Here is a 19,521-nt window from a genome sequence, read left to right as displayed (position 1 = left end):
TAACACTTCATAAGACCTCATGGGAGAGGCTCAGATACCTGAAAATAATAAGATAAAGAGATCTCAATAAGTTATGTCTTTATTGGGTAATAGTAGAACTGATATAAAATGACCGTCGACGATATTGTTAATATAATGTAGCGCTCAATATTATTAATATTGACGAGGATCTTGAGCTCAAATCTGTCATAAAATTTGGACAGATAAATGATTGGCCAAATGAAAAATACGCAATAAAAATTAATTTCACCTGAAAAATATGAAGTTTGACGGATAGTCCCAACACCTGAAAGTATAAAGCCAGTGGAGGTATAAATGTATTCTTGTGCGAAACAAAAAGGTCAAGTCGATAGACATAAAGACGATTTGTGTCACAAGAAGATTTGTAAATATCCTGGCATTGATTATATAGAGACATGTTCTCCTATGGTGGATATTGCCATTTCAAGTTTTAATCTTGCAATACAAGAAAAACGTGATATGCGTATAATGAAAATCATTGAAGGATTTAAATTGTTCTGAAATATATTAAGGTTTTCAAGAAATTTATTAAATAAAGCTTCAAAAATCCTTATACGGATTGAAACAATTAAGGCGCATGTGGTATAATCGCCTGAGCGAGTACCTGTTGAAAGAAGGGTACAAGAATGATTCAATTTGTCCTTATGTCTTTATAAAAAGATCTGGATCTAAATTTGTTATAATCACAGTGTATGTTGATGATTTAAATATCATTGGAACTCCTATGGAGCTTCCTAAAGCAGTAGAGCTTCCTAAAGTAGTAGACTATTTAAAGAAAAAATTTGAAATGAAAGATCTTGGAAAGACAAAATTTTGTCTTGGTCTATAAATTGAGTATATGAAAGATGAAATTTTTGTCCATCAATCAACATACACTAAATTTTTTTTAAAGCGATTCTATATGGATAAAGCACATCCAGTCCTACCTCATGAAAATAACGAAAAGCTTCTTGGTCCCGAAGTACCATATCTTAGTGCAATTGGTGCACTAATGTATCTTTCTAACATTACAAGGTCTGCCATAACTTTTTCAGTTAATGTCTTAACAAGATATAGCTTTGCTCCTACAAGGAGACATTGGAATGGAATCAAACACATATTGCAGTATCTAAAAGGGACTACCGATATGGGATTATTTTATGGTAATGATTACAGTCCCGATCTTGTTGGTTATGCCGATACTGGGTATTTATCTGACCCACACAAGGGTCGATCTCAAACAGGCTATGTGTTTACATATGGAGGCACTGCCATATCTTGGCGATCGATTAAGCAATCAATCGTGGCTACTTCATCTAATCATGCTGAGATAATTGTTATTCATGAAGCAAGTCGAGAATGTGTATGGTTGAGGTCTATAATACACCTTATTCGAGATAAATATGGTTTGAAGTGTGACAAACTACATACAATTTTGTATGAAGACAATGCAACATGCATAGCCCAATTGAAAGGAGGATTCATAAAAGGGGATAGGACAAAGCAAATTTCACCAGAGTTATTTTTCACACATCATCTTCAAAAGAATGGTGATATCAATGTGCAACAGATCCGTTCAAGTGATAATATGACTAATTTGTTCACCAAATCTCTATCGACGTCAACCTTCAAGAAACTAGTGTATAAGATTGGGATGTGAAGGCTCAATGATGTGAATTGATGCTCTCATCAAGGGAGTTAATACGCGTTGTACTCCTTTTCCCTTACAAGGTTTTGTCCCACTGTATTTTTTCTTGCAAGGTTTTTAACGAGGCAACCAAAAGGCATATTTCTAAATATGTGTACTTTTTTTTTCCTTCGCAAGAATTTTTTTCCCATAGGGTTTTTCCTAATAAGGTTTTAACGAGACACATTATGTATGGACATCCAAGGAGAAGTGTTATAAGAAAAATTAAATTATGGTGGATGTGTACTCTTCCTCCATGATCTTCTCAAATGCTTAATGACATATTCAATGACATATTTCTATGCTTAATGACATATTCAATAACATATTTTTTTTCACTTTTCATGCCTATATGAAGGTCTTATAATACATAGTAAAATACACACAATTAAAAAAAAAATAAAAATTGTCGATCTCTTTCTCTATATATCTCTTTAACTTATTTTTTTCTTGTTCTATATTGTTAGTTTGAGCTATATTTCATAACAATTTTCGGTATTTCCTTCTTTTTCTAACATTTCCTCCTATAGACGAGCAAAAATAGCAGTGAAGCAACTTTGAACACTAATAAGAATGTCAAAATTGGACTGCTGCTTGACATAGATGTTGCCGCCATAGTCCTTTTACTCCTCTTCAAATCAATTTTCAAATCTGTAGCTTCCTCTACACTCCGACAAATGTATGTTCTTCCTCTTCTCTCTGTTTTGCAATGAAATTACCTATATTGATCTCGTATCAATCTGATGTTAATCCAATTTATTGATATGGGTCTTTTTCAAAATTCATTTTCTGATATTGTAAATTGTGAAAGATTTCATCTTTTCTCCTCTAATTTCAGTTTTCTATATTATTATTCTTCCATTCTTTGGTGATTGAAAACATGTGTGGCAGATGACTTCGTAGCTTTCTGATATTTTGCTCAGTGAGGTTTTAAGTGAGATAATTAATGGAGTATCATTGATCATTTGTCAATTTGAAGTTAATCTAGTTTCTTCATATGGGGCGTAGAAATACAGAACTGATAGCTACTGAGTTCAAGATTTGGCCTTTTCTTCTCAAATTTCAGTTTTCTATATATTTTTCCCATTCTTTGGTAACTATGGACTTGGGCGGAGGCGGAGGCGGATCGAGATTCTAAAGTTAGTAGGTGTGGAGGTCCTCTCTCTACTCCTTTGCCAAAATGGGTTTGAATTTAGTACTACATCTATCCCATTTTTTGTGACACTATTTCCTTACTTGGTATGTTTCCAAAGGAATTATACCTTTCTATTTTTTGAAAAATAATTTAACTTTAAACTTTCCATTTTATATTTAATGATATGCTTTATAGCCACAAATATCTCATGGTATGTTTAAGACCATAAGTTCCAAGAGTCTTTCTTTCTTTCTTAAAACTCCTTGCCTAATCAAACTACTGTCACATAAGTTGAAACTGATGGAGTACAATTATATTCTTAAAAACTTTTTCAAGTATTATAGGGTTCGAGCCGAAGGCGTGGGCTGGCACCTACTGCCTTCAATGTACATAGTTGTGGACAGATGATTTTGTAGGCAGGAAAGTTCAGCTTTTTGTATTCTTTCTTTCACAATTTTAGTGGAAGTAGGCGTAAAATGATTTAAGCATTGATTTCTTTACCAGTTAACCAAACTGGGTAAGTCATCATATTTGCTTTCATTGTAGTGAAATCAAGGATCTCCATTTCCTTTTATTTTGTATCATACTCTAGTTCTTTAGTGTTGGCATTAATTGCTCTTGCATAGAGCAAAATTGTATCAAAGGATTCATATAGTCGACCCCCACATTTTTTTTTGGATTGAACCGTTAAATGAATGATTGATATCATTCTTTTGTTTTTCTTTTTTATTTAGTTCTTCACAATAAAATAGGAGTATTAAGAACGCGGTCTTTTCTATGTTTCATTTTCCCTTTATCTTTTCTCGACAATGACTAAGAACTTTGTAATTCTGAATTGCAGCTAATCTCTGTCAAATAGCAGTTTCTCATTCATCCAAGAGAGAATTATAAAGAAATGGCTGTGTAAGTGTGTGTTTACTTGATATTCGAACGTGTCCGTTTGTACATAAACTTGTGCGCAAGAATGTGTCTGATTGAAATACTGTTTATGGTTAAATAGCGTGGCCTCTGCTCCTGGAAAGGTTCTAATGACTGGAGGTTATCTTGTTTTGGAGAGGCCAAATGCTGGTATTGTACTGAGTACAAATGCTCGTTTTTATGCTATTGTGAAGCCACTTTACGAGGAAATTAAACCTGAAAGTTGGGCATGGGTGAGTGATATTTTCCGCACTAAAGTGGATAATCATTGATCAGAAGTCAGTTCAATAATTTTATTTTTCTCGCATTTGGTTGGTAGTAGGCTTATTTGAATACCTGTCGTTTTTTTTTTTTTTTTTTTTTTTTACATTTCGATCATCTTACTATCTTGTTGTGTATGCTTCTTTTACATGGCTTTTCGGTGTTGTCCCGTCTTGTTTCTTGTTATTATTGTGGTACCTATGCTTGCCTGAGCCGAGAGTCTATTGGAAACAGTCTCTCTACCTCCACAAAGGTAGGGGTAAGGTCTGCGTACACACTACCCTCCCTAGACCCCACTATGTGGGATTATAATGGGTATGTTGTTGTTGTTAAAGTAGAGTATAAACTACCTGTTTCTTTCTTATACTTTTTCAGGCATGGGCAGATGTTAAATTGACTTCTCCTCAGATGGCCAGAGAAACTATGTACAAATTGTCTCTTAAGCATTTAAAACTTCAAGCTGTCTCTTCCAGGCAAGTAGTGTAAATCTCAGAATTCATACCTTCTCAATTAGAGGATCTATCATTATTTTGTTCTGTTTCTTTCTGAATCCAATGAGATTTTTTATTTAAGTAATAAGGACATTTGATACTTGAATGATTGATCTGTTTCCTTATTACAAGAAATCCAGTAATGCAATAACTATTACTCCCTCCGTTCCAATTTATGTGAACCTCTTTGATTGGGCACGAAATTTAAGAAATAATGAAAACTTTTGGAATTTGTGGTCCTAAACAAGTCAAAAAGGGGTCCAGAGTATTTGTGTGGTTATGAAAGCTTCTCATTAAGGGTAGAATTGGAAGTTTAAGCTAAATTGTTTCCAAATTTAGAAAGTGGTCATTCTTTTTGGAACAGACCAAAAAGGAAATAGGTTCATATAAACTGAAACAGAGGGAGTATGTTTGTTTAATCTCAGTGAATCAAGAAACCCCTTCGTAGAACATGCAGTGGAATATGCCATAGCAGCAGCCCATGCAACATTTGACAAAGATAAGACGGATATATTACAGAAACTACTTCTGAGAGGTAACTTCTGACACTTTACTCTTTTGCCTTTCTTTCCTGAAGATAAGTCATTTATTGATCAATGAATTTAAATTCCTTTTTTGAAAAATCAATCTCTCAACTGTATTCGTCATGCAGGTCTTGATATAACAATCTTGGGTTGCAATGAGTTCTATTCGTATCGGAATCAGGTAGTCCTCCTTTGCAGCATACATATTCCCAATATGACATGTAATTAGAGATATATACTTATTACTTGCGAGTTTGGATTGTTATTTTAGCATGGACTTAATGTAAAATCGGATAATCTGACATTCTATAATGTAATTTGTGGAAGCTGTCAAATCATAAGATTCATGTCCAACAAATTTCTTTATTACACCCTCTGAGCAATTTGTCCCCCGACAATCTTTACTCGAGCCTTAGATTACATTTCTTCTTATAGTAGTAGTTAAAAGTTTGGTCGGATGATAAGGAAAAAAAATCAAATCATTTGTTGAAATTAAAATTTGATTGATTTTGAATACTTGAGTGATGTGAATGTCGCATAGCAAACTATTATATGTAAAAGTGTGCCAAACATTTTCTGGATTTGCCAAAATAGAATGTCTCACATATATCAGGATGGAGGGGGTATTGAAACACTGACATATTGCCATATTAGTTGTGCAATCTGAGCTTTGTCGAATTGCTCAGATGGTTTCGAAGAAAAAGGTACTACTTCGATCATTCGATGACTCAGTCCAAATTAAGCGATCTAAGTTGACTATTTGTATCAGACAGACAAATTGCTCGAGTAATGTTTGACCAAAAATCTTCTGATGTTAAAAAATGGTAGACAAGTCAAAAGGTGCTATGGTATAATGTTTCAGTTACCTTTATGAAGATAATGGTTTGGTTACATAAGACCTGCTTGATTAAGCAAAATATTGATGTTTAAATCACATGCATTTTACATCAAAGTCAAACTAGAATAGTTTAATTTGGTTGATGCCACTTACTTCCTTCAGTAGTACTACTTAATAAATGAGCATAGGACAAGAAATAGCAGTGGTCTTTGATATAGGGATTTTACTGTGGCTGGGATTGATCAACTTGGATGCATCCTTTTTCATAGTTTAATGACTGACTCGGTTCAAGTTTCTTTTTGGAAGCCTCAGTTGCACAAGTTAAAATTTAATAAAAGACATGGCAAAAGCTTTTATTACCTCCTTTTCTTTTTGTTGTAAGATAGTTGACACTATTCTGTTAAATACTTCTTGTAGATTGAAGCGCATGGACTCCCTCTTACACCTGAGTCATTGGCTTCCCTTCCACCTTTTACGTCAATCACTTTTAATGCAGAAGATTCAATTGGAGAAAATCGGAAGCCTGAAGTTGCAAAAACTGGATTGGGGTCATCAGCAGCTATGACAACAGCAGTTGTTGCTGCTTTGCTTCATTATCTTGGTGTTGTTAATCTATCCTCTTTGACTGAGGATCAATCCCACGGAAGGAAAGATGCTAGTAATCTTGATATTGTTCACGTGATAGCTCAAACTGCCCACTGCATTGCACAGGGTAAAGTTGGCAGCGGGTTTGATGTTAGTTCTGCAGTTTATGGCAGCCAACGCTATGTGCGGTTTTCACCTGAAGTGCTTTCTTCTGCTCAGGTGTTTCTCTCCTGTCCGATTTTTTTAATCAATTCAGTATCATAGTTTAACGATAGAAGAAATGACATGCTCTAATTTAGGCTTGAGTGTAAGTTGGCAACCGGAAAAATGAAAACAGTGGGGCCTAGGTTGATATATTTTTTAAATTTTAATCTGCCAAAGACTTCTTCTTCTTTGAAGTTCACGGTAATTCCATGTCAGAACTCAAATACCTTATTGAACTGAGAAGTGATAATTAAAGTTGATACTCTTTACAAAATGAGATAACTTCATATAAAAATATACATAAATTACATAGTTCAGGTGCTGTTTTTAGCACCACAAGATGCTATTCTTCTGTTTATTGTTAACTTCGATAGAATGACACTGTTCGGATTAGTCATGGCACAAATAAGGACAGCAAGGTGCAAAACTAATGCAGGGCTAGGCATGAAGTCTTGAGGAAGTGGTACCAAAGTATAAGCTGACAATAGTTCTTTCCTTGCAAAGTAAAGTTTTGGTGGAACTAAGTTGACTTGAGAACAACCCCTTGGTTCCTCTATTCCTTTAAGCCTTTAACTCAGAGACCTGGGAAAACTTGCTTTAGACTATTGACATTGGTGCTAAGGCAAAACACTAGCTTGGTCACTTGAGGCTCTGTTTATGCCCACAGAATTGTAATTATCTATGGTTATTTTCTTGAATTAAAAGAACAAAAGGGGTTATAAGGGAGCTGAAATTAAGATATTATCTGCTGTTCGAGATGTTGGTCATTTGCATACATCAAGCCCAGTAGTCAGAAATTCACATGACCTACTCTCTAGTAAGTTTCTAGAACCACCTCTAACCAAAACTGTAACGGAATCTCAGATTTGGTCTTACTAAGTACCTAAAAGGTTAGCCATTTTGGTATCTAGTCTAAAGTTAATGTTGGGGTGAGGGGCAGTTGTATGATAAGCGAGCCTTTTTCTTTATCTATTTGCCAAACCACTTTGGTTAAAGTCATCCATGTAGATCAATTTTCTTTGTCAGCAGATCCAACAGAGATGCTTGTCATTTCAGGTGAGAGATTACATTTTTTATTTCATTCTGTGGCAAAAATGCAAAGGTCTGGAGCAAGGATTTCTGTTGTTAGTTGTTATTTGAACTGTTCATACCTTCACAGTAATTAAGGAATGATAGCTTACGTGCCAGGCGAAGCTTATGGGACATGTGATGCCTTCTCCTATCAGTAGTTTGCTTTAACTTGAAGGAAGAGTTGACAAGATGGGGTAGCTCAAGTGGAAGACCCTCCACCTCCGACCTCAATATTGGAGTTCGAGTCACCAAAAGAGCGAAGTGGGGAAGGGCCACTATTGACTCCGGGGGAGGGAAGATGGGGATTGGGTAGATGTAGGTTAACCATACAGGAAAAATAGCATAAAGGAAAAGCTTTAGTAGTGAAAAGATAATAGTGTATGGAGTTGAGAAATACTACAGGTTTTGCATCTTATTTTTATTGAATCTAGTTTTCAAACTGTTTTGACTTGTTAACTATTTTGGATTTGCAGAATGCAGGTATGGCAACACCACTAACAGAAGTCATTGATGATATCCTAAAAGCCAAGTGGGACCATGAGAGGACCAAGTTTTCATTGCCTCCATTGATGGCTCTAGTGAGTCTGATAAATGATATTTCATATTCTCTTGAACATTTGTCTGGTTGACTGTGAGCAATTTCTTATCTTCTGCCAGTAAACTGGATGATAAAAGAAATCTGATTTTACCTGCTAATCATACATTTCAAGTACCACTACTTCTAATTGAACAGCTTTTCATCCTTTTTTGACCTCCATGCTCGTTGTTGACAGGACATAAGATTGGTTATCAGGCTCGAACAACAAACAAGTTGCATACTTCAACTCCTTAATGTTGTCAAATATAGATACTTTTTGTTGGTGCCTAGGGCTAAACACAAATTTTGTTTCGTTAGGATTAAGTGGTTTCTTCAACTGTGGTGGTTATTTTATCTTTCTTGGAAGGTCACTGATGCTACTTATCATGCTTTTACTAGCCACTTTAATGGGATTATTTGCCGGGGCTGTATAAACATTAAGATTGAAGATGTATCCTGTCTAAAAATTTTGACCTTATGCTAGCCTACTATTATGGATTCTGTCTTGTTTTTTGGAGGCACTCTACTATACTCTACTGCCACAGAATTTGACTCATCATTACTATGTCAATTGTCTGTGGTGCATGTTGTCTCTTCTTTTAAGTTGCTGAAATTGATTGCTAAGCATCTTGCAGTTACTTGGAGAACCAGGCAGTGGAGGATCTTCTACCCCATCAATGGTTGGTGCTGTTAAGAGATGGCAGAAATCTGATCCTCAGAGTTCTCTAGAAACATGGAGAAAGTTGTCAGAAGGAAACTCTGCCCTGGAAATGCACCTTAATACCTTATGTAAGTTGGCAGAAAGGAACTATAATGTTTATGAATGCGTCATCAATGCCTGCAGCCTGCTTACTGCAGAAAAGGTAAAACTCTTTTGGTCAAAACTGGAAAGGAAGTTCAAGATCTAGTATTATGTAGAAATGTTTGCTAACTATCCATAATTTTCGCTTTATTTTATCCCTAACGGCAGGTAGAGTTATCCTTGATGCGCTTAGCTGCTAACCTGTTCTGCAAAGGCTTAGTTTGCTAAGTATCCATGGGTGTTGAAGCGCTGAAAATTGATTCAACTTTATGGATTTGATTCCTCACTATAGCAATGACTACCTTCACTTTCTTGATAATCAACTGCGCCTCAATCCCAAGCAAATTGGGTTTCGCTATCTTCTTGATAAGTCATACTCACTAATAAACCACAGAAAAATTATTACTGCCTTAATAGCTGAAAAATGCATTACCTAAAAGCTGACACAAACATACTGCAAATGCAAGCTAAAGACATGTCGAATAAGGGATTTCTTCTCCCTGTTCTGGTTTTCTTTTCATTCTTTCAATTCCTTTTATTTTCATGATATAGTGCTACCAACCTTTTATGTACATGGCTTCCCTCTTCCTGCCCTTTTTTTCTTCTATCCTGTCATAGCCAAATGAAGAGTTTTATCCTTTACTATTTTTATCAAAAACAAATTCCAAAAGATTCCTAAACTCTTTTCAGTACTTCCCGATCAACTTTTAATTTTTAACTGTATTTGTTCCTTGAGTCATATCAATAAGGAGCAAAGGATGACTTTCTAGTTCCAATATAATAGATTGGCAAGTCTTTCCGAGGCCATGGACCCCCTTCCTCTGAACTTTAATCCAGTTAATCCTTAGGCACTCTTTCTGTTCAGAGTCAAAATCCTCCTCCTCAAGCATCCTTCTTTGAGTCCTCCAAATCGTGTGTTGCAGCCGTTAGCTGGAACTTCTTCCCCCTTAGCACTTTTATTGTATCACTCTGCTTAGAGAAGCTTCCGTTATGTTGTCTAGGAGCAGAAGAAAAAATTCTTAATACCATCGCGTTTTAGAGGCAAGCAGTAATTATCTTAAAAAGTTATTCAATTCTTCTCTTTTTTGCCTGTTTGAATGATCATTTTCTTAGTTAGACATAGTTACACTTTCTAAAATGTCAGAGAAACTTTGCAAAGTTGCATTCCAAGTACTTCCCGTGCAAATATATGTGTCTTTAAATCAAGTATCATTATGTTTTGGTTGGATTATGTTTCCTTCCGCAGTGTGTGAAATTTTCTTCGAAAACTTTAAGTTTCTTCTGGTTTTCACCATGAACAGTGGCCTGAAAGAGCAAATGAACCAAGTCAAGCAGAAATTGTTAAAGAGTTATTAGGAGCCCGAGAGGCCATGCTTGGAATCAGGTATTATATGCGTAAAATGGGAGAGGCTGCAGGAATTCCGGTAAGTTCCATGTAACTTAATTTTTGTATCTTCTCTCATCTTTCTCTCATTCTTCACATAGATTTGAATTACGTCAGATAAAAATTTATTGGGACATCACTCTTAACCCGTCTGTAAGCTTTGTTTCTGAAGAATTATCCTCAAACGCTACCTCGCTTGATGTACTGATGGCCATTTCCTTATGGTTCATTTGAATGTCAAGAAAGTAAAAAGAGAGCGTTAAAATGAAGTAAATGAAAAAAATACTATAGTTCTCTTACATGTTAAGGCTTGGCATGCTACTGCATACCATAAAATAACATAAGAATATGACTTAATATAATTAGGAAACAGCTGCAATTGCTTCAGTCTCCCATGTTTTTGACCAGTCTTTCACCATGTGTCAAATTCACAGATAGAACCTGAATCACAAACTCACCTTCTGGATACAACGATGAGTATGGAGGGAGTTCTGTTGGCTGGTGTTCCTGGTGCTGGTGGATTTGATGCAGTCTTTGCTGTCACTTTGGGGGCTTCAAGCAAAAATGTCACAAAAGCTTGGAGTTCGCTCAATGTTCTTGCTATGCTAGTGACAGAAGATCCTCGTGGTGTGTCTTTGGAAGACAATGATCCTCGGGCAAAGGAAATCACTGCAGCTGTTTCTGCAATCCAACTTCAGTAATGACCTACGAGTATAGGATATTACATGCAATGGTTTTCTCATGCTATATGACTACAACATCAGATTTTACAACATAAAAAGGATATGTTAGAGCTTTGTACTGTAAGATCAGAATGACCTTTCATCAATAAGCAAGCACCAAATAAGAGCCTGTTGTATTTTTACCCAAAACTTTGATCTTGTTAGAATTAGGTCCCTTTTACTTCAGAACTCTGTTTGATTATTTTCAAGTTTTGTGGAATAAAAAGGTTAGCTTCATTCACTGGTGAATCAAAATTCCTGCAATTTTTGCCAACTCGGCATGTAGTTTTCCTTTACAATTATTTCTTCCTTTCCTCTTCACCATCTGAAAATGCCTTTAGTATTTTATATTTAGCTTTAAAAAAAGTTTCTCTTTGTATACCACTGTGTATTCAGACGGTATGTAGCAATTTGAATAAAATGGAAAGCCAGCATTAATAAGATTGTATCTGGACGAGGAATAAATTTTAAATTTTAGAACTTTAGGGGTGAGAGTGCAATTTCCTTCACGTATTAATATACAGAAGCTTCCCTATTTATAAGCGTCGGTATTATTAGTCTCCGTGGCTATAACAAACAAAACAATGGAGAAGGAACACGGCGACCCTCTCCCGGTACAGCCTACTCCGGCGGTTGACGCGGCGGAGGCAGGCGAGCATAAGCAACTGCAGCAATCAACTCGGCCACGTCCGAAGCGGTTCGTGAAGAACCAAATACCAGACTCCATTCTAAACGATGCGGCACTCAACGCCGCCATATCTCTTCTACCTCAAAACTACAACTTTGAAATCCACAAGTGCGTATGGCGCGTTCGCACTTCGGGTGCCAAGCGCGTCGCCCTCCAGTTCCCCGAGGGTCTCCTCATGTACTCCCTCATCATCTCCGATATACTCTCCACTTTCACTTCCGCCGCTCACTGTTTCATCCTCGGCGACGTGACTTACGGCGCGTGTTGCGTCGACGACCTTTCCGCCGCAGCTCTTTCCGCTGATCTCCTCATCCATTTCGGCCATAGCTGCCTAGTCCCTATTGATTCCACCACTATCCCTTGCCTTTACATATTTGTCGAAATCTCAATCGATCTCTACAGGTTGTTACATGAACTCAAGCTCAATTTTAACAATACTAGTACTTATGACAATATCATTATGGCTGGAACAATTCAATTTGCTGGTGCAATTCGTGCTGTTAAGCCCGAGTTGGAAAAAATAGGGTTTAAGGTTTTGATCCCTCAAGCTAAACCCTTATCAGCTGGGGAAGTACTCGGCTGTACTGCCCCGAGTGTTATGAACAAGTTTTCTGATTGTGAGAGTGTGGTTTTGGTGTTTGTTGCTGATGGTAGGTTTCATTTGGAGGCATTTATGATAGCGAATCCGGGGATAAAGACGTATAGGTATGATCCGTATGTAGGGAAGTTGTTTTTGGAGGAGTATGATCATAAGGGAATGAAGGAGGAGAGAAAGAGAGCGATTGAGAAGGCAAGGAGGGAGGCTAAGAATTGGGGGATAGTGCTTGGGACATTAGGTAGGCAAGGGAATCCGAGGATATTGGATAGGTTGGAGAAGAAGATGGCGGAGAAGGGGATGACTTGGACAGTTGTGTTGATGTCAGAGATATCTCCTACAAGGATTGCGTTGTTTGAGGATGCAGTAGATGCTTGGATTCAGATCGCGTGCCCTAGGTTGTCGATTGATTGGGGAGATGCGTTTACTAAGCCTTTGCTTACGCCATTTGAGGCCGAGATTGCGTTGGGTGATTTGTCCGGGTGGTGGGAAAGAAAGAAAGCAGTGAATTCAGATGTATGTTACGATGAAGCTTTGAAGTGTTCAAAGAATGAATCTTCTGGTGCTTGTGATAATGGAGGTGAGAAAGTTAAGGAAGGGGTGCACGTTGATTATCCGATGGATTATTATGCCCAGGATGGTGGGGAGTGGAATTCTTGCTACTCCAAGAAGCCGGCTCGGCTTTCACAAAGAATTAATCAAGCTTGTAATGGTAACAGTGCCATCAAATGTTCTAAATGCTGAGCTAATTTTGGTTCCAGCTGAGTACACTGCTGTCGTCGTAAATGGTGTTACACTTCAAAGTGAGTACCTTATTTTTTCTGTTGAGGCCTCTTTTTTGTAGTCACTGCCAGAGTGGTAGTTATATATTCTATGTAGTAGCACGAAAAAGATGCTTTGTCTAAGTGTATACTTTTACATGACTAATTTGTAATATGATCTTTCCCCTTACTTTTATACTTTTAGTGGTTTTATTTGTTTAGTATCCTTCTTGTGAGTTATATCTATGTATCTTGGTGTCCAAAAATCTAATTGCGTGGGACAATAACAAAGTTAAAGAAAGCATATATCTTGCTCCTTCACTTCATGCTTCTTTCTATTGACCAACCCCAGCGGAGAGTTGCAAGCTTGTATCTTGCTATTTCGCTTCGTGCATCACTTTATTGACCAACCCCAACAAATTAGCTGCAAGCTCAGCTGTCCAAATTTATTCCTATATTTCAGCATAAATTATGTTTTCTTGAAGAACAACATCCCTGCTTGTTAAGATATTTAATACTACTAGGTAAAATATAGTGGGCTTTTAGGGGAGTTTCCGATCAGCTGAATCTTGATGTTGACAAAGTAATTTGACTGCTTGATAGACTCCTCCTAGAATGTGAAGGAGTTGGTCACTGTTTATCAGATTTATCTCCTCCATTTCTTTCTACATTCTTGTTTGTTGTACCCTTTCCTCACATTATAAAGGCTAAGAGAGGTGAGATAGGGAGGTTCGTTGGGTGGCGGTAAAACTATCAATTCTATGTCTATAAAAATTGATCGCATAAAAAACACCTGGTTTGTCTCATTTCCTATCATCCATGCTGTATGCTTGTTGTGGGGTGGAAGGAAAAAACGGCAGTTCTATGTTTGCAAAGACATGGAGAACCACCTGCTATCTTTTTCTTTTTTTTGGGATGAAATAAGTGGGAATAAACCACCTACTTCCTTCAACCACGACCATGGTTTTTCCGGTCCTAGAGAGGATTTTCACATAAATGTGGTTATTTCCTGGGCACAATTAAATGGAAGGCTGAAAATTCGCGGTGAGAATGTAGTGAATGTGATTCTTGCTTGATAACCAACACATTTTAAATGATTGTTAGCTCTCCTTATCCCAGAGTCACTGCTAAGCTTTTTTGAGGTTGATGAAAGTTGGTACTTTTTATTTGTTTATCTTTTGGTAGTATGTATCATGCTTATCAATGAACGAAGAATCCTTTTATTTCCTTAGTTCTAGTTGTGCTTTGAATATCAACTTATTATTGTACAGCTCATACCTAGTCCGTCATAATTTTGTACTGAGGAAATGTCAAGTGATGAAGACTTCAGATAATAAAATCTCCAAGAATTAGTATCCGGACCATACATTCATCTCATCCACACTGGTTTTAACTGTATAAATGTTGTGCTTAGTTATGTGGAGAGTCTTGTAATATTACCTCTGGAGCGTTTCTATTAGGTCTGAGTCAAAGGGGTGGCTCGAATCCTGTTTCTCCAAGAAGAACTATCCACATTTTGTCATCTTCTTGTAACATTCTTACTCTCCCTTACATCAGTGTCAGTGTAATAGAACATGCATAGAATCAATCGATACTGTTATAAAAGATACAAAGCTAACCTAAAATATAGTACTGTAGATTGCACAAAAGATTTCCATTAGTATTATTATAAATATCTACATGCAACTGTGTTTGAATTTCCCTGTGGAATACGCTATACCGAGCATTTAAAGCAAGAAGGATATGTCGAAAGAGGCCAGCTGAGAGTATCAACTTTCTTTAGTATAGCAATCCATCAACAAATCCCAGATTCCTCCAGCAGTTTAAGCAGACTATGTTCTGGTGCACTTATTGATGGAAGAATAACCCGATTCATGGGAGGTCTAGGTATTGTTCGAGCTGCCTCTGCGTCGGCAGCTCTTCCTTCCTTCATAACTGGAATATCAGGCTTTCTAATTCGCACAGCAGGGACTCGCTCTTTCCATATTCTTCCATCCTGTGAGTGAAGAAATATACAAATTTCTAGTCAGCAGTTCTAACGTGTAATGTAACAAGATGAAGGAGCTAATAATGATCTTGTTGCTATTAGCAGCCATCATATTCCATTTCCATTACCACATTCAAGCACAGAATCAAGACAGTGGAGCTAAGTACTTATCTATGGAGTCATCATATGTAATGCTCGAGAGAAATATTCACATATGGGCAGAGAAAAACTTCAGAGACGTAGGGAGACGTAGAGATCTTACATTCAATATTGAAGGTTCTGGAAATGGACATTGAATTGGTCGATCAATATTGAGCGGCTCAGTTGGGTGTTCAACTGGCTTGAACTCGACTGCATTTTCAATACCATTAGGCGTAACAGAGGGAGCTCCAGCTGTAGTAGCAGCAGCATCTATTGCCTCTGAATTTGGGGGAAACACTTCCCTTTCATCCTGCATTTGAAACTAGATCACAAATTGTTATATCTAAACCAGATATAAATCTCCGCTTAGGAAACAAGTCTAAGTTGACTTTTTGCGTAAAGGAAAATTGCTTGCTGTTACAGAGTGATGGAGAGAAATTTTCAGTTGGGATCCATTCCTTTACAACTAGAAAACATTATTGTTGTGTTTTCAAGTTATGAAACATTGTTGAGTGGTTAATTACTTGGCCACTGATAAGTTTAACAAGTTAACAACCAATACAATGAGTTTAACCATTCAATTCATTGGAAAACAAAGACCAAAGGTAGGCCTTAGGTCTAAATTAGACACAATTTAGAGACTGAAACCAAGAATTAGTCAACCTCAAATTCCAGTATATCAAAAATCTAAATCGTAAAAACAAAGAGAGAGGGAAGCTGACAAGTGCACTTTGAGTCCGACGATGGCCAGCTGATCTGCTGACAGAAAATCTAGAAAAAATGCCCACCATAATTATAACTTCCACCCAAAAGCCAAAAGGGCGTATCTTGATCCTCGAATTCTAACACACTCTATACTCTCTAGATATTAGTTCAGAGAAAGAAAGAATGAAAGGGAGATATAAGTAACAAGGTGGGGTTTAGCTAGTTGGGTTTTGCCTGTATGATCGGTTAGTTAATATTACTACTACTTGGAAGTAAAGAAGTTGAGAAGCTGGGGATAAGCACAAAAAGGTTGGTTCGACAGAATCATTTGTTAAATGAGTAAAGAAAAAAACAGAGGCTGTTGGTTAAGTTGAGGTAGGAACTTAGCCCAACTGTCATGTGATGTGTTTTTGTTTCAGTGGGAGGTTAGACTTCCATTTGTAATTAGTTACGCAATCTATTCCTTCTTCGTTGTCTCTGTCTCCTCCACTGGGGCCCTTTAGCTTCTCTGGCAGCACCTCTTCTATAGTTTTATGAGTCCATTAATATCTCGCAATGGGAGCACCCCTTCGTATATTTTGTAACACTCCTTTAGAAAGAAGTTTCAACACCCGCTAAATATAGAATTTAATTTTTTTAAATCTTAAATTATACTTCTATTACGAATTTAAACCCTTGTAATTTACTTTTGAGTTACTTCTCTATTTATAAATAATTAGATATACAATTACGGGAATATTAATAATTTTTAATAATGGGTATAATTAAATGACAAAATTACAGAATAATGCACTCCATAAGTTGACCTTGCACTATTTTAGCCCAGTTACAAGTTTGCAAATGTGTAGCCAAATATCAATAAGATCTTTTCTTTTTCCATTCCCTCTAATTATAACCACCTCATTTAATTTTCCGTCACCTACCTACCCCTATTGTAACTCTCTCCTCATTTTTCATCCATAAATATTTAATTTAATTAACAAAAAAGAATCATATGCAAACAAAAACGAAAACATAAATCAGTTCCCCATTTTTAGTGTAACCATTGATCGAGACACTCAGCCAACACTCATTCGTGCCTTCTTCCATAACCAATACTTCTCCGATTTTTTTTTTTGATGTTTCAGATCTTCAGGTTTATACATACCTATCACAACTACAAATCGCAAAAACAGACGCGAGAAACCTAAAATCTCATCTCCTTTAATGCTAATCTTGTTAAATTTCGATTATGATTTTGTGAAAAATTTGGAGTGAGTATTGTTTGAACTTATTAGAAATAGTTTAAGTAGGTTGTATACAAAGTTTAAAGTTATTTGCTGGAGATTTGGACTAGTTTTATACAAGAATTGCAAGTGAAAATCGTACAAAAATTTCGTCAGAGATGCTTATATACTTTTATACAAAGAGATACATTATGTATATAGTTGTATAAAAGTGTATAAAGATATATAATCACAGAGTGAAAATATTCTTGATACACTATGTATATAGGTGTATAAGAAGAAGAAGAAGAAGAAGAAGAAGAAGAAGAAGAAAATGCGAAAAATTCACCAAATACATGTAAATAATGTATCAACCTTGTATACAGTAGTGTATAAGAGGCGTTTATACACTATTATATACTATTTATACAATATTATACATTATTATACAAATGAATCCCATCAATGGAGTTTCACGTGTTCTTCTTCTTCCTTGGGCATCCTCTGAAATTTAACTCAAATATAGCCTAAATCTACTCCAAATCACTTGAAATTTAAGTTTTGAACTCATCTTGATGATTTCAATCAATTGGGACAACACTCATTCCAAACAACTAACAAATTGAAAAACTCAATTTCTGAAATCGAATCTTTGAACCACCTGTAGTGGTGACTTATTTTTCAAATCCTTAGTTAACCATTGGAATCCAGAAAAGAATTGAAGTAGAATAACAATAACAGAGAATTTTGTGGTGCAAAGGCTGACACAGGAAGAAGAAGAAGAACGAAGAAAAAAGGGGAGCTAACTGGTGAAAAGTAATTTTCAAGTTATGTACAACCTGGGCTACACTGGGGAAGGACTTCAAACGTGGGCCGTTTTCTGATGGGTTGTTGGGCCAAATGATAAGGGATGTAATTCGCCCTAATTAAATACTAGTTAAGTCAAAAAAAGAAGAAGATAAGGCAATAAAACAAAAAAGGAGTCACGTGACTAACCCATAAAGCGGGTATTGAAAGGAAAACAAAGGGCTTAATGCCTTGAACAAAACAGAAAGCATTTTGTTTTCTCACGCAGACAAAAGCTTAAAGCCTTATGCGAAACGGAGGCAGCCGCAAAGTTACTCACGCACAAAAAATTCTAGGGTTCTTTACAAGTCATTAATTCTTGGATTCAGGTATATAAAATTTCCTCTTGTCAATTATCCTACCGTAGTGGCAGGTAGGAATTGAATGGTTAATTCCCTTCTTCCTCTGTATCAATAGTAAGTTCAATGTTTAGGTGTGAAAATTTTAAATTAATTAAAATGCACTGGTTGTTGTAGAATCAATTGCTTGACGAGTATAAATTGGACTGGGTCCTACGTATTGGCTCAAGGAGTTTTGAGGTGAGTTGATATAACCCTTTTCTAAAGTGGTTTAACTCACAAAAGTACGCATACAAGGTGTTTGATGAGTTGCTTAAAAGAGTTAATATGTACTTAATTGGAGCGAGTGAATACCTTTCAACTTAGAATTGTCCTAGCTAAGGTTTAGAAGATTTATATGTGCATAAATTTTCAGATTTTTGTGTTATTCTTATATGCCATTTTCATGTTGGAAATTCATGAAGAAGCAATAATCATTAGAAATACTTTTGAATGTTTATTTCATTCTTATGTCATGCTTTACATTTTAGGATACTAGTATGAGTATGTATAGGATGTTCTAGAAAAGATTTAGACTTGAAAAGTCACAAGAAAAAGTTTTAGAAAGAAAAGATTTTTGGGAGTATCCTCTATTCTGAGAAGGGGTCATCGTCCAAGTCGAGGGTCCTGACCAAGGCGTTGACTTCATGAAACTACTTGTGCCAAAGTAGGGAACATACGAGCCGAGGGTCTCGTTGTTGAGAATTTACTTAGCCAGGCTAAGGTATGATACATGAGCGCTGAGAACCATAAAGCGAGTGACACCTCGTGGATTGGGCCTATTCGATCAGGTTGGGATCGAACCCGTGCCAATCACACGGTGACTAAGACAGAAATAAGTCAGGATAGTTGAAACTCCCGAAGTATAAAGTGAAGTATTTTTCTTATAAGAAAGAAAAAAAAAGAATTTCTTTTAGAATATTCATAAACTGCTATTATGCATTTATTTTAGAATTGTTCTTATAAGCTTTATGTTTTACATGCATTTAGAATCTTTACTCGTAATGTATATTTTATTAAAGTTTCGTCCCCTGTCGTTGAGACTCACTGAGTACA

The 19,521-nt window shown here is 36.4% G+C and overlaps 3 protein-coding genes across 5 annotated transcripts; 2 read left to right on the top strand and 1 right to left on the bottom strand.

Annotated features, from left to right (window-relative positions):
• The first annotated feature begins 2,206 nt into the window (after window positions 1-2,206).
• On the top strand, window positions 2,207-11,440 carry LOC104104956 (phosphomevalonate kinase, peroxisomal). 3 transcript variants are annotated; one of them, XM_009613175.4, is made up of 11 exons: window positions 2,207-2,366; window positions 3,664-3,725; window positions 3,823-3,973; window positions 4,377-4,474; window positions 4,918-5,027; window positions 5,145-5,197; window positions 6,272-6,658; window positions 8,188-8,292; window positions 8,927-9,154; window positions 10,395-10,517; window positions 10,912-11,440. In XM_009613175.4, exons 2-11 carry the CDS (start codon window positions 3,718-3,720, stop codon window positions 11,176-11,178), a joined length of 1,530 nt encoding a protein of 509 aa, XP_009611470.1. In that variant the 5' UTR covers window positions 2,207-2,366; window positions 3,664-3,717; the 3' UTR covers window positions 11,179-11,440. The 3 variants fall into 3 exon arrangements, with proteins under 3 accessions (XP_009611470.1, XP_070033815.1, XP_018629239.1); XM_070177714.1 differs by having other exon boundaries at window positions 2,210-2,370; XM_018773723.3 differs by lacking the exon at window positions 2,207-2,366 and adding an exon at window positions 2,816-2,834.
• A 300-nt stretch (window positions 11,441-11,740) lies between these two features.
• Window positions 11,741-15,060, top strand: LOC104104957 (uncharacterized). The gene is made up of 2 exons (XM_009613176.4): window positions 11,741-13,285; window positions 14,515-15,060. Exon 1 carries the CDS (start codon window positions 11,784-11,786, stop codon window positions 13,224-13,226), a length of 1,443 nt encoding a protein of 480 aa, XP_009611471.1. The 5' UTR covers window positions 11,741-11,783; the 3' UTR covers window positions 13,227-13,285; window positions 14,515-15,060.
• LOC104104958 (uncharacterized) lies at window positions 14,883-16,477 on the bottom strand. Its single transcript, XM_009613177.4, has 3 exons — window positions 16,094-16,477; window positions 15,493-15,681; window positions 14,883-15,239 (listed from the first exon to the last, which is right to left on the bottom strand). Exons 1-3 carry the CDS (start codon window positions 16,160-16,162, stop codon window positions 15,039-15,041), a joined length of 459 nt encoding a protein of 152 aa, XP_009611472.1. The 5' UTR covers window positions 16,163-16,477; the 3' UTR covers window positions 14,883-15,038.
• Window positions 16,478-19,521: the final 3,044 nt, after the last annotated feature.

This window comes from Nicotiana tomentosiformis, chromosome 6 (assembly GCF_000390325.3).
Source record: "Nicotiana tomentosiformis chromosome 6, ASM39032v3, whole genome shotgun sequence".
Lineage (NCBI taxonomy): Eukaryota > Viridiplantae > Streptophyta > Magnoliopsida > Solanales > Solanaceae > Nicotiana > Nicotiana tomentosiformis.
This window is presented reverse-complemented; position numbering and strand designations above follow the sequence as displayed.

Coding starts and splice junctions, on each gene's coding strand:
- LOC104104958 (XM_009613177.4), bottom strand. CDS start 16,162: ATGGTGGGCATTTTTTCTAGATTTTCTGTCAGCAGATCAGCTGGCCAT. Junction 15,682..16,093: donor GTCGGACTCAAAGTGCACTT/GTCAGCTTCCCT, acceptor TTTCAAATGCAG/GATGAAAGGGAAGTGTTTCC. Junction 15,240..15,492: donor CAGAACCTTCAATATTGAAT/GTAAGATCTCTA, acceptor CTTCACTCACAG/GATGGAAGAATATGGAAAGA.
- LOC104104956 (XM_009613175.4), top strand. Junction 4,475..4,917: donor CTTCAAGCTGTCTCTTCCAG/GCAAGTAGTGTA, acceptor GTTTAATCTCAG/TGAATCAAGAAACCCCTTCG. Junction 9,155..10,394: donor GCCTGCTTACTGCAGAAAAG/GTAAAACTCTTT, acceptor CACCATGAACAG/TGGCCTGAAAGAGCAAATGA.
- LOC104104957 (XM_009613176.4), top strand. CDS start 11,784: ATGGAGAAGGAACACGGCGACCCTCTCCCGGTACAGCCTACTCCGGCG.